This window comes from Manis pentadactyla, chromosome 1, assembly GCF_030020395.1.
Source record: "Manis pentadactyla isolate mManPen7 chromosome 1, mManPen7.hap1, whole genome shotgun sequence".
In the NCBI taxonomy this organism is placed as follows: Eukaryota; Metazoa; Chordata; class Mammalia; order Pholidota; family Manidae; genus Manis; species Manis pentadactyla.
Window position 1 is genome coordinate 192,680,747 of NC_080019.1, and position 18,535 is coordinate 192,699,281.

The 18,535-nt window shown below is 40.0% G+C and overlaps 1 protein-coding gene across 2 annotated transcripts in view; it reads right to left on the reverse strand.

Annotated features, from left to right (window-relative positions):
• Positions 1-18,535, reverse strand: part of DSCAM (DS cell adhesion molecule) — a 713,077-nt gene that overhangs the window by 596,513 nt on the left and 98,029 nt on the right. For both annotated transcript variants that reach the window (XM_057504762.1, XM_057504765.1), the window contains exon 2: positions 13,378-13,695. In XM_057504762.1, the coding sequence (XP_057360745.1) occupies positions 13,378-13,695 (318 nt within the window). The remainder of the gene's footprint in view (positions 1-13,377; positions 13,696-18,535) is intronic.

Consider the following 18,535-nt stretch of genomic DNA (forward strand, 5'->3'; position numbering starts at 1 on the left):
TCCTCTCCGGCTGCCCGCTGGCCTCACCTGGCCAGGACCAGCAGCAGGACCACTGCAGCAGTCACAGGTTAATCTGTGACTTTTGTTCCTCCCCATTTCCCAAGCTAGCCCCAAAGAGCCTAGATTCTTCTCTAAGCAGGAATACAGCAGTGCACTGAACCCCATCCAGCTCAGAATGGGACAGGGGGCACTCCTGGCTCCCCCTGCTAGATTATTCCCTCCACAAAGTTGCAGACCACACACTAAGTCTTTAAAAAACTCACGGAAGGACTTCAGCAGTGCTTGGCAGTTAGTAGGTGCTCAATACATATTTAAAGAATTAACAAATAGAAATGTGCAGCTTGCCTTTTGCAAGTACTCCTAGAATGAAGACTTGCATACTTATCCCGAGGCCCCAGTCCAGTGGGGTGGACCTCTCACAGAGTGAGGCCCCTGGGGTCCCAGGAAGCTCCCCAACAGACCTGTGCAAATTCAGTCCTAACTGCCACTGATATTGTCATGGAGCCTGGGCTCCCCACCTCAGGTACAGGCAAGGACAAAAGATTATTTTAAATGTGACTGGTGTTTGCTTTATAAGAGAGTGTTCTCATAATGAGCTGTGTGTCCCAAGCTGGGTTCTCCCCGAAGCAGACCCAGGGTGAGAAGCTGGGTGAAGGGGGGTGATACAGATGTGGTGGCAGGAGCCCTGCAGGCTGCAGAAGTGGGCCAGGCAGGGAAAGCCCTGAGCCTGTGTGATTCAAGGGGCCCAGCCTTGCCCACCTCCCCAGGAGCTCTGATTCTAGGTCATGCTTCAGAGCATCCCCACCCTCTGCCGCTAAGCCGGGGCGTGGCAGGCTTATAGCCCAGTCTGTCACTGCGGGGCTGGTCCCAGGGCCATGCACTCCTGGGCTCTTCCCACTTGACTCTCCATAGGAAGCGGCTCCAGGACACCAGCAAGCCTCTGCAGGCCGCTGACCCTCTGCAGGCGCCGGGGGAGCTTACCTGGGGGTCCAACAGTGTCCACTGTGTCCTTTTAGTCCTCCTTAGTCACATGTACAAGCTTTGAAACCTTTCCATACGATCTAATATGGTAAGGGGAGCAGAAGAGAGAACCTCCCCAAAGCAATGGGACTTTGAAGCAAAAGCAGGCACAGTCACGGGGCAGGAGACCGCACAGCTGATGCACGCGGGAGCCTCCGCCTCCGTCTGACTTCGTGCTTCCAAGTGGAAAAAGCCACGTAAACAGTAAACAAGGAAGTCTCATTTCATATTTTACCATGAAATGAATATGCAAATTATTTAACCAAATCAGGACAACAGTGTAATTTGTGGGGCCCAGCGCAAATTTTAAACCCAGGGCCCCTTACTTGGATAGGAGAGGAAAAGTGCCACTAACGATACTAACATAGGAAACTTTTTCTTTCTCTGTGGTCTTTCTCTCCACCTGTCATGGTGTTTTTTTATTTGCCACTTAATGTCACACTCCCTAGGGCATAGGCATACTTGCTGAGCAAGGGCAGACCTCACGGGCTCCCTGGACCACGTTTCCCTCGGCACACACAGCCCACCGGCCAGGCTCTGGGCTGATGCACCATGGCCCAGCCAGGGATGGGAAAGGCAGCCACCCCTTCCCACGTGCCCCAACCACAGTGGACAGGTGACCTCTACGGGACCGCAACCTCCATGCCTGGACACCCTTGGTCTCTGGATGACAGGCAGAAGAGGCTCACCCCCGCAAACTGCTTGCCAAACACACCATGGTGCTGCTAGCTTGGTGCAGACACAGCCTCCACTGTGCCCCACTTCAGGGTGCGAGCAACCCCCCGCTGCCCACACCCAACAAAGAGTGCCTCTCCACCCCCACAGTCTGGGTGGCCGTGGTCATTGGTGGGTTAGGGACGTAGGGGCCACATGGAGCCCTGGGCACCAAGAGATGGAGGGCAGGAAGGCTGAGAACCCATCTCTAGAGGTGGTGTGAGGCAGAGCCCTGTAAAACTATGGCACCAGGCCTGCAGGGCATGCCCGGTCGCACTTCACTTATGGAACACAAAGGGAAAGAGAAAAGCATGAATGTGTCGAGTGACAACAGGCAGGCCCTAAGCCTGAGCCCAGGGACCTGCTCTGCACTAGTACCCTCCCATGAGGTCAGCCCTGATCCAAATTCTGTCCACGGGCAATCAGTGGATGGTGGAGGATGGGATAGAGGAGAAAGTTTGAAGCACCAGGCATGGCCAGAGGCATGTCCAACGGGCCCTTCCTCTCCTGACAGGCCGAATTCAGATTATCCTAACCCCTTTTATTCCTATGTCCAAAGTGACACAAATGCCCATGTGCTGGATTTCTCTGGCACACCAGAGGACTTTGGGCAGGGAGGAAGGCTGATGCTTCATGTCTTTCCTGTTTGGAAACTGGTGATCTGAGGCACAGAATGACCTCAAGTCACATCAGTTTTATAGAAACTTTTTTTGCTTGATATTTTGCAACCAATTACTTAATAAATTGAAAGATGCCTTAAGTAATCTATTACATCTTAAACACACCCTCATATAAAGCACTGTCTCAGGGACTGTGGAGATCCTAACATTTATGGAATGGTTAGCAAAGAAAGGAACATTCATATGGCAGAACAACTAGAAGAAAACAAAGACTGATGTGCATGGGACTGAGAGTGACCAAAGGTAATAGGAATTTAGGGAAGGAAGGAATGTGAGTGATTGGTGGGGAAGGAGGCATTTAAGCTGGACCTGAAGGGCAGGAGAGACTGAGAAAGCAGAGAGGAAAGAGGCTAAGAGCAAAGGTGGAAATGAGCACAGAATATTCCAGACCCTATGGGGCACTAGTCTAGTAGATTTTTTTTTTTTAGCTAAACTTGCTTCCCAGTCACAACTCCTGTGAACAGCCAGCAACAGGCTACAGAGGCCTCTTTTCCTTCATCTGAAAATGGAAATAATATCTTCCTCACATGAGTGTGCAGATTAACACAGAGACTGCCCTTAAAGTCCTTGGCAAAATGTCTAGCATATAATTACTTTATTCATTGTGTCTCTTTGACTGCTGGCAAGAGGAGAATATCTGAGCTACCTTAAATTGAAATAAAAGACATCCTTTGAAGACACTAGGAGCTCTGGAACCTTCACTGGTCCTGGGAAGGATACCATAACCTGAATCTCTCTAATTCTGGCCTCATCCTTTTCTTTTACCACAGACGGTGTCCTCTATTTTTCTGGTTCACATGGAGGAATGAGGTGCCCAGCTCACAGTCCCCAAGCACCTGAGGAAGGATGGACTGTTTCTCAGGATCTCAATGTCAAATTTAGAGATCAGAGGAACTGATGAATCAGCTTGGCTAGCTGTTCTTCCTCCATTCAATCACCTCTGACCAGAGGTTCAATATAATTTTGTGTGATATAGATGCAAGTGATGGCTAAGGGGGTCACTGTGGGCTGGTCAGAGAGGTACAGAGATGCCCTCCATAGGTGTAGGCATTATTAGCTACTGTTATTATATGAACATCGAGACAACTCTCTGAAGTAATAAGTCGGCCAAATGTTATCACTTGCTTTTTCTTAAAAAACTTTATCAAGGTGGCATACAATAAACTGAACACGTTTATCAATATACTATCCATGGTTTCAGGCATCCACTAGGTGTCTTGGAACGCACCTCTCATGGATAACGGAGGACTACTGTAGTCCATTCCTTTTCATCCAATTATATGGATAAGCCACAATGTGTTTATTAATTCATCTGTTGATGGGCCTTGACCCATTTGGGGCTGTTACAAATAAAGCTGCTATGAAAAAGCCTCTGTGTGGACATATGCTTTGGGTAAGCACCCAAGAATAGAAGAGCAGGAGTATATGGTAGGTATATGTTTATCTTTTAAATAAATCACCAAACTGGTTTCCAAAGGGTCTGTACCATTTTACATTCCGACCAGAATGAGAGGCCCAGTCACTGCACATCCTCACTAACACTTGGTCTGGCCGTTATTTTTAATTTTAGATATGTTCAAGTACCTACTGCATTGCGGTTTTACTTTGCATTTCCGTGAAGGCTAATGATGTTAAGCAGCTTTTCACGTGCTTACTAGCCACTGCATATCTTCACTGGTGCAGTGTTTCTCCAAACGTTTTACCCATTTTTAAAAATAGGATTGTTTATTTTTTACAATTTATTTTTTAGATTCCATTATATTTGGGGATAAAAGCCCTTTAGCACATATGTTTTAGAGGTATTTTGTCGAAGGCTGCAGCCTGCCTTTTTATTCTCCTAACAGTGTCTTTAAAGAATCAGAAGTTTTAAATTTTGACAAAATCCAATATAGCAGTGTGTTCTTTTATCGATTGTGCTTTTGGTGTCATATCTAAGAAAGCTTTATATAATCCCAGGTTGCAAAGACTTTATCCCATTTTTCTTCAAAAACTTATAGGTTTGTATTTAGATCTATGATCCATGTTGAGCTATTTTTTATATGGTGCCAAATGGACTGAAGCTCATTTATTGCAAATAGATATATAATTCTTCTAACCTCATTTATTTAAATGACTACTTTTTTCATTGAATTACTTTAGCACCTTTTTCAAATTTCAGTTGTCCACATATGTGTGGGTCAATACCTAAACTCTGCTCTATTACTTATGTTTATATTACTTATCTTACTAATAAGTCTATAAGTCAAATAGTGTTAGCCCTCTTCAGTTATTGTTTGTTTTTTAGGGTTATTCTGGCTATTCAGGTCCCTTGTATTTCCATATAAATTTTAGAACTGACTCACCAGTTTCTATTTCTTAAAAAAAAAAGAAAGGCTGCTGGTGTTTTCATTGGGGTTGTTTGAATCTAAACACTATTTGGGGGAGAACTGACATCTTTACAGCACTGAATCCTCCAAGCCATGAAAAAGGAAACTTCTTTTATTTACATCTTCTTTAATTTCTCTCAGCAGTGTTTGGTAATTTTCAGTGTTCACATCTTTCATGTTTTGGGTCAGATTTGTCCCTAAGTATTCCTTATTTTTTGATGCTATTATAAATAGTATTTTGTTTTAAATTGCTATCTATAGTGTGAGAGTGTGTGTGTGTGTGTGTGTGTGTGTGTGTGTGTGTGTGTGTGTGTGTGTGTTGCTCTTGTATACTGCCATTTTGAAAAACCTACTTGTTAGTTCCAGTAGCTATTCTGGTAGATTCCATCAGTCTTTCTACATCTATGATTGTCATCTACAAATAAAGACAGGTGAAATTCTTTCTTTGCAATCAGTATGCCTTTCACTTATTTTTCTTGCCCTATTGCAGTGGCTACAACCTCCAGTACAATGCTGAATAGAAGTAGTAAAAGCACACATCCTTGTACTGTTCTTCATCTTTAAGGGAAAACACTAAATCTTTCACCATTAAGTATGATCTACCAGATGATTGTTGGGAGTTGCTTTTTTATCAGTTTGAGGAAGCCTCCTTTAACTCCTTGTTTTTTGAGAGTTCTTATCATAGGTGGATGTTGTATTTTGTTGATGTTTTCCTACATCTGTTGAAATGAACACATGGTTTGTATTTCTAATAAGCTAATTTAGTGAATTACCATGATTAATTGTCAAATGTGAAATTAACCTTGCATTCTGAAGATAAGGACCACATGGTCACCATGTATTTTCCTTTTCAGATGTTGTTGGATTCAAGTTGCTAAATTTTGTTTAGAATGTTTTACATCTATATTCGTGAGACATGTTTGTCTGCACTTTTTTTTCTTCTCATGTCATGTCTTTGTCTTGTTTTAATATCAGGGTAATCCTGATCTCAAAATTACTTGGGAAGTATTCTCTCCTCTTCATTTTTCTGGAAGAAATTGTGTAGAATTTTCATTATTCATTCCCTAAATATTTGGTATAATTCAATAGTGAAGCTGTTTGAGCCCGTGATTTCACTGTAGGAAAGTTTTTATTACAAATTCAAATTATTTAATAGAAACAGGGCTTTTCATTTTATCTATTTCTTCTTGAGGCTTTGATATTTTATCTTATAAAGAATTTCTCATTTCACCTAAATTGTTGAACTTTTTGGCAAATGCTTTTTCTTAATATTCTCTTGTTATAAGGTAATATGTGTAGGATATATAGTAATATAACATTCCTCATTCTTGACATTGGTAATTTGTCTTCTTGTTTATTTTCCTTTTCATTCTGGCCAGAGGTTTATCAACCTTACTGTCTGTTTTTTGGTTTTTTTTCAAGGAATGAACTTTTGGTTTTAGAGATTTCCTTTGTTTTATAACTTAATGATTTTTCACTCTGATCTTTATTGTTTTATTCCTGCTTATTTTGGATTTGGTTTATTCTTCTTTTCTAGTTTTAAGATGGAAGCTAACTATTTAGGCCATTTTCATTTCAAATATAGATTTTTAGAGCTATAAATTTTCCTACTAAGTATTGCTTTAGTGGCATTCACAAATACTGGGCTTTCATTTTCCTTCAGTTCAAAATACTTGCTAATTTTCCTTCTATTTTTTATTTTACACAAATCATTTAGAAGTATGTTATTTGTTATTTAAATATCTGGGGATTCTCCATAGATTTTAATGTTAGTAATTCTAATTTAATTCCATTGTAGTCCAAGACCATACTATGTCATATTATATGACTTAATTTATTTTTAAATAATATGAGACTTGTTCCATTGTCCATAATATGGTTTATAGTGGTAATTGTCTGCATCTCCTTGAAAAGAATATGAATTGTGCTATTGTTGGATATAGTGGTCTTTATTTAAATATCAGTCGAGTCAAGCTGATTAATAGTGTTGCTCAAGAATTCTTTCTCCTTACTGATTTTTTGTCCACTTCTGCCACTTATTAGATCATTAGATTACTTTATTGAAATTTCCAACTCTAAATTTTGATATTCCTGTTAACCCTTGCAATTCTATCAGTTTTTACTTCATGTATTTTGAAGTTCTATTATAAGAGGCAGAAACACTTAGAATCCTCATATCCTTTTAATTAATTTACCCCATTTATAGTATGAAATGATCTTCATTAGCCCTGGGAATATTCTTTGCTTGAGAATATGCTTTGATATTAATGTAGTTACTCCAGCTTTCTTCTGATAAGATGTATTGGATTTAATCAGCATGACATAATTTCCCATCTTTTTGCCTTTAATATATTTGTGTATTTATATTTAAAATGCATTATTTTTAAGCATTGATTGAATCTAATATGGCAATTCTTGCTTTTTAATTCAGATTATTGGAACATTTACATTTAATGTGAACATTCATATGATTAAGTTTAAATCTATCTTATTTGTTTTCTATTTTCACTATCTATTCTTTGTTTCCTTCTTATTTTATTATTCTTTGTTTTTTATTATTTTTAATGATACCATATATTTTTCTCCTTTGCTGGCTTATGGGTCATAACTTCATTTTATTATTTTAGTCATTGTATTAAGTTTTATAGTATACATCTGTAACTTATCACATGTATATTGATGTGATATTATACAACTCCACATATAATAAAATAACTTACAGTATTATACTCCCAGGTCTTTACTCCAGGCCTTAATGCTACTGTTATTATACATTTTACTTAATATGTTACAAATCCCACAGACATTGTTATTACTTTTGCTTAAGTAAATAATTACATTTTAAATTATTTTAACTATCAAAAAAAAATCACTTGAAAAAACACAGATTCAATGCAATCCCCATCGAAATACCAATGACTTTTTTTTACAGAACTAGAACAAAGAATCCTAAAATCTGTGTGGAGCCACCAAACATCCTGAAGAGCCAAAGCAATCTTGAGAAGGAAGAATGAAGCAGGAGGTGTCACATTCCCTGATTTCAAACTATACTACATTTAATGCCAGTGACCACTGGCATTAAAACAGATACACAGCTCAAGGAAATAAAGATTCTAGAAATAAACCCACACATATACAGTCAATTTATCTATAGCAAAAGAGGCAAAAATATACAATAGTGAAAAGACAGTCTCTGTAATAAGTGATGTTAAGAAAACTGGATAGCCACAAAAAAGAAAAGAAAGAAATTTGACTACTATATTATACCACATACAATATAAATTCAAAATGTATTAAAGACTTGAAGATAAGATAAGCCCTGAAACCAGAAAACTCATAGAAGAAAGCACAGGCAGTAAGCTCTTTGACACTGGTCTTAGCTATATTTGTTTGGACCAGTCTCCACAGGTAAGGGCAGCAAAAGCTAAAAGAAACACATGCCACTAAATAAACTAAAAAGCTTCTGCACAGTGAAGGAAACCATCAACAAAACAAAAAGACAAACTAACCAAATGGGAAAAGATATTTGCAAGTCATATATATGATAAGGGGTTTTTAATATACAAAATATATGAGGAATTTACATAATTACATAATAAAAAAAAACACCCCAATTAAAAAATGGGCAGAGAGCTTGAACAGACATTTTTCAAAAGAAGATGTACAGATGCCAACAGGCACATGAAAAGATCATCCACATCACTACTCATCAGGAAATGCAAATCAAAAGTACAATGAGCTGTCACCTCACACCTGTCAGATTAGCTATTATAAAAAGAAAAAATAACAACTGTTGGTGAGGATGTGGACACAAGGGACCCCTCCTACACTGTCGGCAGGGATGTAAACTGGTGTGGCTACCATGGAAAACAGTATAGGACTTTCCAAAAAAAATTTAAAATAGAACCACCATATGATCCAGCAATCCCACTTCTGGGTATTTATCTGAACACCAATTCAAACAAAGAATCCCTATGTTCATTGCAACATTAGTTATAAAAGTCAAGATATGGAAGCAACATAAAGGGCCATCAATAGATGCGCAGATGAATAAAGAAGATGTAGTATATATATACAATGGAATATTACCCAGCTACTAATAAAGGATGAAATCTTGCTATTTGCAACATGGATGGGCCTAGAGGGTATTATACTAAGTAAAATAAGTCAGAGAAGAAAGGACAAATGCCATATGATTTCACTTATATGGGGAATCTAAATAAACAAAGTAAATTAACAAACAAAACAGAACAGAAACAGACTCATAGATACAGGAAACTGTCGTTTACCAGAGGGGGAAAGGACTGGGGGCGGGGGCAGGGGAAATAGGTGAATGGGATTAGCAGCACAAGCTTCCAGTTGTAAAATAAATAAGCCACGGGGATGTAATGTACAGCATGGGGGATACAATCAGTAATACTGCAATAACTTTGTATAGTGATAGACAGGGACTAGACTTAATGTGGGGACTATAATGTATAAAAATATCAAGTCACTATGATGTACACCTGAAACTAACAGAATACTGTATTGTCACTTGAAAAATATATATGATTTATCTACCCATTTTTATTGTTCCTCCTTCCTTTGAGTAGATCCAAGATTCCATCAGATGCCATTTTTCTTCTGACTGTAGGACTTGAAGACTTCTGTTAGTGCAGGTCAGCACCTGATACATTCTTCAGCTTTTATGTGTCCAAAAGAACTTTTATCTCACCTTTGTTTCTGAAAGATACTTTCACTAGCTTTAGCTTTCTAGATTTATGGATAACTTTTCTTTCCGTGTTTCATAGATGTTTCTTCGCTGTTTCCTCACACTGGTTCTGATGAGAGATCTGTTCACATTGTCCTTGTTCCTCGGCGTGTGATTCTCTGCCATTTGGCCTTTGGACTGGTCCTGAGAAATCTGACTACAGTGTGTCCTGGAGTATTTTTCTTCATGTATCTTGTGCTCGGGTTTGTGGATCTCCTTGGATCTGTGGGTTTATGGTTGTCATCAAATCTGGAAAATTTTGACCAGTATTTCTTCAGTTTGTTTGGTTGGTTTCACCATCCACTCCTTTGGGGATGCTGTCTGCTGAGTAAGCCACTTGATGTATTTCTCAATGATTTTTTGGAATAGATTTTCTTTATTAGAGCGGCTTTAGGTTTATAGAAAGTACAGAGTTCCCATACACTCCTTCTACCCACCCCCTACATTTCCATCATTGTTAGCATCTGCATTAGTTTGGTATATTTGTTATAACTAATGAACCAATATTTATCCATCATTATTAACTAAAGTCCAGAGTTTCTAGTAAGGTTCATTCTGTACTCTACAGTTCTATGAATAATACCATGTATTCACCACCGAGGTACCATACAGAATAGTTCCACTGCCCAAACAATTTCCTGTGATCTGCTTATTCATCCTTTCTTCCTTCCCTACCAGCCCCAGGCAACCACTAATCCTTGACTTGTCACTGTAGTTTTGCATTTTCCAGAATACCATCTAGTTGAAATCAGACAGTATGTAGCCTTTTCAGATGGGCTTCTTTCATTAAGTCATTTGCATTTAAGGTCCTTCCATGTCTTCTCATAACTTGATAGCTCATTGCTTTCCACGGCTGAATAATATTCCATTGGATAGATACACCACACTTTGTTTATTGTTAAAGAAAAATTATTCTCATACTTGTTAAAATGTAAAGGAATATTTTATTCAAGACAATTGTCTTGAATAGGGGTCGTGACTATTCCAATAGGGGAAATTTTTCTCAACTCTGAATATAGCAAAGACAAGTGGAGATGTATAGCCAAAGAGCAAAGCGAGGGTTTCAGTCAATGGAAAATCACTGAGAGGAGACATCAGGCTAGGGAATCCTTGCTACAGGCAAGGCAAAGACTTATCCATGGAGGATAAGATGAGGAGCTTGATCAGATATCAAGAGTGAGTCGATATTAAAGGTCAGGGAATGACTTAGCAGGATTCTTATTAAAACTGGGCTGGGAAGGACAGACAGAGAAGGTCAAGGTCAAGGACTCATCAAGAGAAGGGATCATAGGAGCCTGACTAAAGCTGAGTCAAGGGGAGAGCGTCTCTATCCGTTAGCAAAATCACAACTAAAGATCCTATAAAAATTCCTGTGCAGGCCTATGTGTCCTCCACCTGGAAATAAGGCAATGAGCTGAGATGACCATAGGCTCGCTATTTGTTCCATTCCTCACGACAACTTTCCTTCACTACCTGTTGGCTAGTCTTGGAATCTATTTTTTTTTAATGCATGTTATCTACTTTGCTGCTTCAAATGAAAGTATAAATTTAGTCCCTGCCACTCCATGTTGGCCATAAGCAGAAGTCCCAGTCCATTTCTCTTAACTACTGTGTAATAAAAGGGAAACAGTCACTAGATTTTTTTTTTTTACTCTCAAGGTCATACTGCTGGTTATTGTTTGATAAGTAGCACCCACAGCATGGGCAACAGGAGATCCTAGCTCAGTGGACCACCTGCAATCCAGCCCTTAGAACAGAAAGAGCAAGAATTTTTACGTGGGAGGAGAACAAGGATCGCTGATTAATGAGACAGGACGGATGAACCATCCCTGTTTTGTTGACCCTTAGTCCCCGGGCAGAGTTGCTGAAAACTCTTAAGAAAAAGAATTGCCTATATCACTGAAAGGGAGATTCTGAGGCCATTTTCCCTACGGGCTCATTCCAGGAAAATCCCGACGCTGATAGGGAGGGACATGTAGACTTTTAGAATGGCCTGACGCACAGGAAGCACCCTGGAAGTTCTCATCCTGCACCAGTCCGCACAGCCACCATTGGATGACATGAATACCCCTCTCCTCTGTTCCTCTGAACGGCCATCCAGTTCTTACTGGCATCTACATAAAAATGGTGAGACCAAATTTTCAAGCATCCAACAAAAAAACTCAAAGAGATGATTATAATCATAATATGCTCATAATAAAAGTAAAATTAAGTGAGAAAAAATTTTCATTTGGGCAACGTGGCTGTCTATCTTGTAAGGTCAAACAGACACAACGATCATATATGCTGGCCTCACATTCAACAGGGCTTCCAATGGCCAGAATACCAACATGGAAACAGTGATGGTGTAACTATGTGGGAGGTAGTTGGTTGCTTAACTGCCAGACAAGATGATGCAATTTCCACCCCTCTAAGATGTTCAGTGGCATGCAAAAACAATCAGTTCCATGACAAATATTTAGAAAATAGCAGTTAAAACAGGAGTGTTTAATTCCTTTATGTGACAGGAAACCCAAGTAAAAATAGTGGATTAACACACACAAGCTTAGCTGTTTGGAGTTTTTCTCTGTGTGGTACTTGGAGATTATAAATAGGTTTCTGTAACCCATCATTAAAATTTTTAGCTTGCCAAGTAAAAGACATGCACTATATCTTCCTGCTTGTCAGGTTTAGAGGTCCCTATATAAATTGCATTTGCATTATTTTAATTACTTGGGGTATCAGTTTTTCATATCTCTGATGAAAGCTAATCTTTTTCTTCCTTTCATAAATGCATTCTTGTTCAGGACTTGGAATTCATGAGCATGTCATGTAGATCAAAATATAATTGGGAAAATGACTACCTAGCAGAATGAGTCACAGTCTAATGTTTGATTGCTTACATCAAAGAGCTCATATGCGGGGATTCAGACACATTTCATAGTTTGCTCATGTTGTGATGTCTTCAAGCAGAATCTCCTCACTTGCTGCAGAAATTATTATAAAGCTCCCCCAGCTACCTGGCGTATAAGACAACAATCAAAGTCACATTCTCTTTGCCCTGCCATTATATTATGTCAGTTTACCATGGTATTTTAAAAGCTAAGCTTAAAAAAATATACTTAGCACTGTTTGCTAACTGGAATCCAGCTGCAAGTTTGTTTTCCAGGGCTTTGTTAAATCTATAAAATGACACAGTATCTGCTGTACTTGTAACTTCTGATGTCTGTGAACCCAAGGCTACATTCCTGGTTTGACTTGAAGCAATGCAATTAAAAATATATACACAGCAGGTTAAAAGAAATATAACTAATTCAGGATTCATTCCTTGACAACATTCCAGCAACATGTGATATAGTCAAAAATATTACAATCGCCCTTTTCTTTTAAATTTCACAAGGACAGCACAAACCCTACACTGACTCTGTTTCAGCTACATTAACCCACGACGCTATGGGTTTATTCCAGTTGAACCATCTGCCTTCTTTTCCCCCGCTCTCCATGACCTGCCTCCAGGACAGGGGAGGGGCAGGGGAGGAGCAGGGGGCCAGGAAGCAAACACACTGATCTGAGACACCAGACGTTTGGGTCAGAGTATCAGTTAGTCACAATGCAATAGGTTTGGGACATAGTTTAGACCCTACCCACTAACTGGATATCACTAACTTCACATCTTAGTTCCAGCAATACAAGGCATCTTGAAACCCACCAGGGATGCTCCGCCACCTCAGAGAAGCCGCCAGCAGTGTCAGGATGAACTAATGTTGGATTTTCTTTGGTTCTCTGCCCATGGAGAACCATCTTAGACTCGCCCCACCCCACCCCAAGCAGGCAGAGGGAATAAGGCCCGAGACGCAGTACTCACCAGCCTTGATGCGGACATCCTGACTTCTAATTTTCCCTGAAGGATTTTCAGCTGTGCAATAATAAGTATTATCATGGATTAAGGTACTAAAGCTTGAAGGAGGGAAGGGGAAAATTTGGAGAGTGCCGTTGGGGTGGACGTGGCGGATCCCGGGGACATCGTAGATCTCCTCGCCCGTTGCTAGGTACCATCTGAGAGACACAGGAGGGATGCCTGCAGCGGGGCAGGGCACCAGGGTCCCCGTGGTGCTCGCAAACACTACCTCTTGCAGAGATGCATTGACAAAGTAGAGGCTGGAGTGAAGGTCCTCACTGAAAACTACAAGAAGACAACACAAGAGTCGGTCAGTAAGGCACGCCTTCTGAACTTGCCCTTCCACCAGCCTGGCCTTGGAAGGTCATTTTGAGAAATTAGCACAAGGCTTGACTAAGACAAAATGAATCAAATTCGCTCAGCCTACTATGGACAGAGCACAGGTGCTGGAGAAGAAGGCACCACCCTCATTTCATGTTTTATACACAACTGAGAAGTTATCCAGGATCTTAACTTTGAAACAGATTGCTCTTCAGCCCCACGTCCTGTTCCACTTCCATAGTACTGATCTCTATGAGAGTTTATATTATGAATTTCGTATTCACTTACTGTCTGTCTCCCCTGTGAGAACGTAAGTCCCATGAGGACAATGTCATGATTTGCTCACACGATTACCTAGAGGGCAGAGCCCACCCCTTGGTGGGCACTCAAGAAGAGAAGCTGAATGAATAACTAGACCCCGTTGCCAGCACCAGATTGCTCTGACTGGTAGGTATGTTGAGAGATAGTTTTGGATGAAACTAGTCACAATGTTTTAATTAAAACTGAAGATCATACATAAAGCTTTTTTGGAAAGCAAAATTGGTTTTCTGAAAATAGGGTCAAATCCACAATGCAGTTTTTATTAACAATACATAGCAATAATAAAGAGAACTTTGACAGAAGTACCATTCAATTCCCCCAGCCTGTGACAGTTTCTGTTTTGATTTTTATATTTTCTCTTTTGGTCCATCTGCCTATTTGCCTCACCTACCTAATTATACTATGTTAAAATGCACATACATAAAATATGCAGTTGTTATAGACTGTGCTTCATTCTCTTAACCTTATTTCACATACATAATTCCCCGTTCCTGTATGGACGTTGCAAAGAAAAAGTAGTGGATGCACATTTCATATCATATGACTTTCTAGCCTATTTTCCTGGTCTTAGTTATTTATACTGTTTCTGCTTTCATTACTACAGAAAAAATATCTACAAACCTTTTTAATTCATTTCCTGAATGCCTACACTGCACTCAGTAACAAATAGCTATGGGGTGTCATTTACATGAACAAGGAAAATCAACTTCTAGAATCCAAAAATCCAGCAAGATTTATAAATGCCACAAAGCTCTACTTCTTAGACATCTGTGCTTATATATGATTTCTAACCACAAATGCATACCCAGTCACATGTTCACAAGAGAGAAAAGAAGCCCTAGATATTAACTAGGAATTAACCTCTCTGGGCAGAGATGAGAATAACATTAACTAAGGACCTGTTCCATACTAGGCAATGAATGTCATGACACTAGAGGTGTTATTTCATGTGGTCATGTGAATAGCAGCTTCCAGCTAAGTGTGAGCTGCACTTTGCAGAAGACAGCCTGGAAATACAGAGGGGTTTTCACTGATGATGGATTCAGAACTGGAAGGTCACAGAGGCAAGATTCAGTTTTTCTTATGAAGATTTTATTTCATCATAGGGCTTCCTGTATTCTGTAAAGCCAATTCTTGGGAAAGTCATGCTCAAGAGACTTAATGTCCTCCGGATATCTTACATGAACATGTACCCACTTCCTCTTGAGGTCTAACCCTGGTCCACTCTGGGGTCAGCACTGACTATCTCTGAGCTGGGAAGCAGAGTGAATGCCATTTGTCAAAAGATGGTCAGTGGGTGGGAATGTAAGCTAGTTCAACCATTGTGGAAAGCAATATGGATGTTCCTCAAAAAACTAAAAATAGAAATACCATTTGATCCTGGAATCCCACTCCTTGGAATTTACCCAAAGAATACAACTTGCCAGATTCAAAAAGACATATGCACCCCTATGTTTATCGCAGCACTTCTTACAATAGCCAAGATATGGAAGCAACCTAAGGGTCTATCAGTAGATGAATGGATAAAGAAGATGTGATACACATACACAATGGAATACTATTCAGTCATAAGAAGAAAACAAATCCTACCATTTGCAACAACATGGATGGAGCTGGAGGACATTATGCTCAGTGAAATAAGCGAGGCAGAGAAAGACAAATGCCAAATGATTTCCCTCATTTGTGGAGTACAACAATGAAGCAAAACTGAAGGAACAGGAACAAAACAGCAGCAGATTCAGAGACTCCACGAATGAACTAGTGGTTACCAAAGGGGAGGGGTGTGGGAGGGCAGGTGGGGAGGGAGGGAGAAGGGGATTGAGGGGTATTATGTTTAGTACACATGGTATGGGGGGATCACGGGGAGAACAGTATAGCACAGAGAAGGCACATAGTGAGTCTGTGGCATCTTGCTGCACTGATGGACAGTGACTGCATTGGGGTATGGGTGGGGACTTGATAATATGGGTGAATGTAGTAACCACATTGTTTTTTCATGTGAAACCTTCATAAGAATGTGTATCAATCATACCTTAATAAAAATTTTTAAAAAATAGATGGCCAAGGAAAATACACTTTGTAAAGGTGACAGATTTACTCAAACAGAAGATAGGTGGGGGTGTTCTTCTAGTGGTTTGAATGGTTTTCTCTCCTAGCCACAACTAAAGTCTAGCAACGCTCCACAAATCAGAGTACAAAAACTATTGCTAACTGAGAAACCGGTTCAGATGGGAGGCGCAGTTAATCGGTAAACACTGCAGCTTTGAATTCAAATGAAAACGCTGATAGAAGCGCCATGATTTTACATTTGCGCTTTCCAGGAACCTGACACCACTCCGAACATTGTTAGGGATAAGGAAACTGTCACTCTTTGAGGCTTATTAATTCCACCCAGGTTCTTGTTGTTGTTTTTTTTTCCTCCCCACATCACTCTTCTGTCAACTGGATTATGGGTAACCTGAGCTAAATAAAATTTTAGTGATATATGAATTCATCCTCTTGGACCAAAAAGTAGCCTTGCTAAGAGTAGCAAGACTTTGTACATGTATAATTGTGAAATCATTTAAATGACTATGAGAAAAATGTAAAATAAATATTTAATCCTAGTAGTTAAAAAGATAAGTAACCTATGGGGGATTACTGTCACTTCTCCTAACATTTCGAAGGTATTTTACATTAGTCTTTCTCTTTCACACCACTGGGTTTAATAGCGTAACATAAACTCAGTCACTGAGATACACATCATACGGCCACAGGCAAAAGAAAATTCAAACTACATTCTAACAGCTTTTGTTTCCTCTGTCTGAGGGACCATCCATCTGCTTAATTAATAGTATTTTGTTTTATAGAGCACTGCATGTGCTTTAAATAGTGCCATTTCCTCCTTTCGGGAAGGGCACAGGCAATCTTAATGTGAATTATGTGTGTGTGTGTGTGTGTGTGTGTGTCCAAATTCCTTGAAAATAACCACAGCTAAATGACAGAAAGCTAACCAAAACATTTGGCATCATCTTGCTGTGAATGTCAGGGTCCGAAATCCTGGGGTGAGCACACTGGGAGCTGAAGGAAAGGGCTTGGGGGATTGTTCCTTTGCAGATCTCTCCTTGTTTTATATCGTTATGACAGACGGTACAACCAAGGCTCCAGTGACAACCTAAAGAAAAATGTTGTGCTAAAAAGACAACTAAGTCAAAGTCAATATTGCTCCCTTTCAACTTCAAATATGGCAAGGTGAAAAGAAGAGATGACAGAGAAGCTTTACAGAAGCAGTGGAACCATCATTCATTCAGGCAACGGTATTTATTGAGCACCTGCCATGTGCCAGGCCCTGTGCAAGATCCCAGGACTGCCAGTTTGCATGAGTCACGGCACTGTTCTCAAAGACTTTTTGATCTAGAGGGTACCCTGGTCAGTAAAGACATGGAGGATAATTTCTTTGCTGAGTGTTGTGACAGAATTATTCACAAAATGGTGCAGGAGCATTGGCGATAGTGAAACTAATGCAATCTGGGGAAGGTGAGGAAAGCTTCCCAGAAGCGAAAAGGAAAGCAGGTTCTAGGACACACTGAGCTGTGACAGGTAGGAGGAAAGGGAGAAGATACTGGGTAACAAGAACTTCAGGGTAGAACCAACAGCAATGTATGATTTTGGGGAGGGAGCTTGAAGCTCTTTATATGCATTTATTCTGTAGGTACTGAGCACCCACTAATTACCTGGCATCCTGCTAAGGCCTGGAGATATACTAACAACCAAGGCTTGGAGGGTGAACTCAGAAGCTTACATTTCAGTACTTAGAAGGTCTAGATCACAAGGGGCATCAGATCTCATGCTAAAACATGTGTGCTCAATCCTGAGGCCAACAGGAGTCCTATCCCTAGGTCTATACCCAAGAGAAATGAATACATTTGTCCAGCAAAGACTTGTACACAAATGTTTAAAGCAGCATTATTCATAATAGCCAAATGTCGAAACAATTCAAGTGTCCATCACCTGAAGACCAGATAAATGAAACCTGGAATATCCATACAATGAAATTGTACTTGGCAATAAAGAGAAATGAAATGTGGATGCATGCGTAAACCTGGATGGCCCTTGATAAAATTATGCTAAGTGAATAAAGCCAGTCACCAAAACCACGTACTATATGACTCCATTCATATGAAATGTCCAGATGGGGAACTAAAGAGACCGAAAGTGAACGAGTGGCTTATTCAGCCCTGGAGGGGGTGGGAAGAGGGTAGGAGGGCAGTAGCTACAGGATGCATTTCCTTTTGAGGTGATTAAAATGGTCTAAAATTGACTTAGGGAAGGTTGTACATATCTGTGAATTTACTAAAAGCCACTGAATTGTACAAATGGGTGAACATTTCTGTATGCAAATTATATCTCAATAAAGCTATTCATGAAACAGGGAGTTAATGACAGTCTTGACATAAAGCAAGGGATTTCCCAGAATGGTTTTAGAAAGTAAACACTGGGTAGA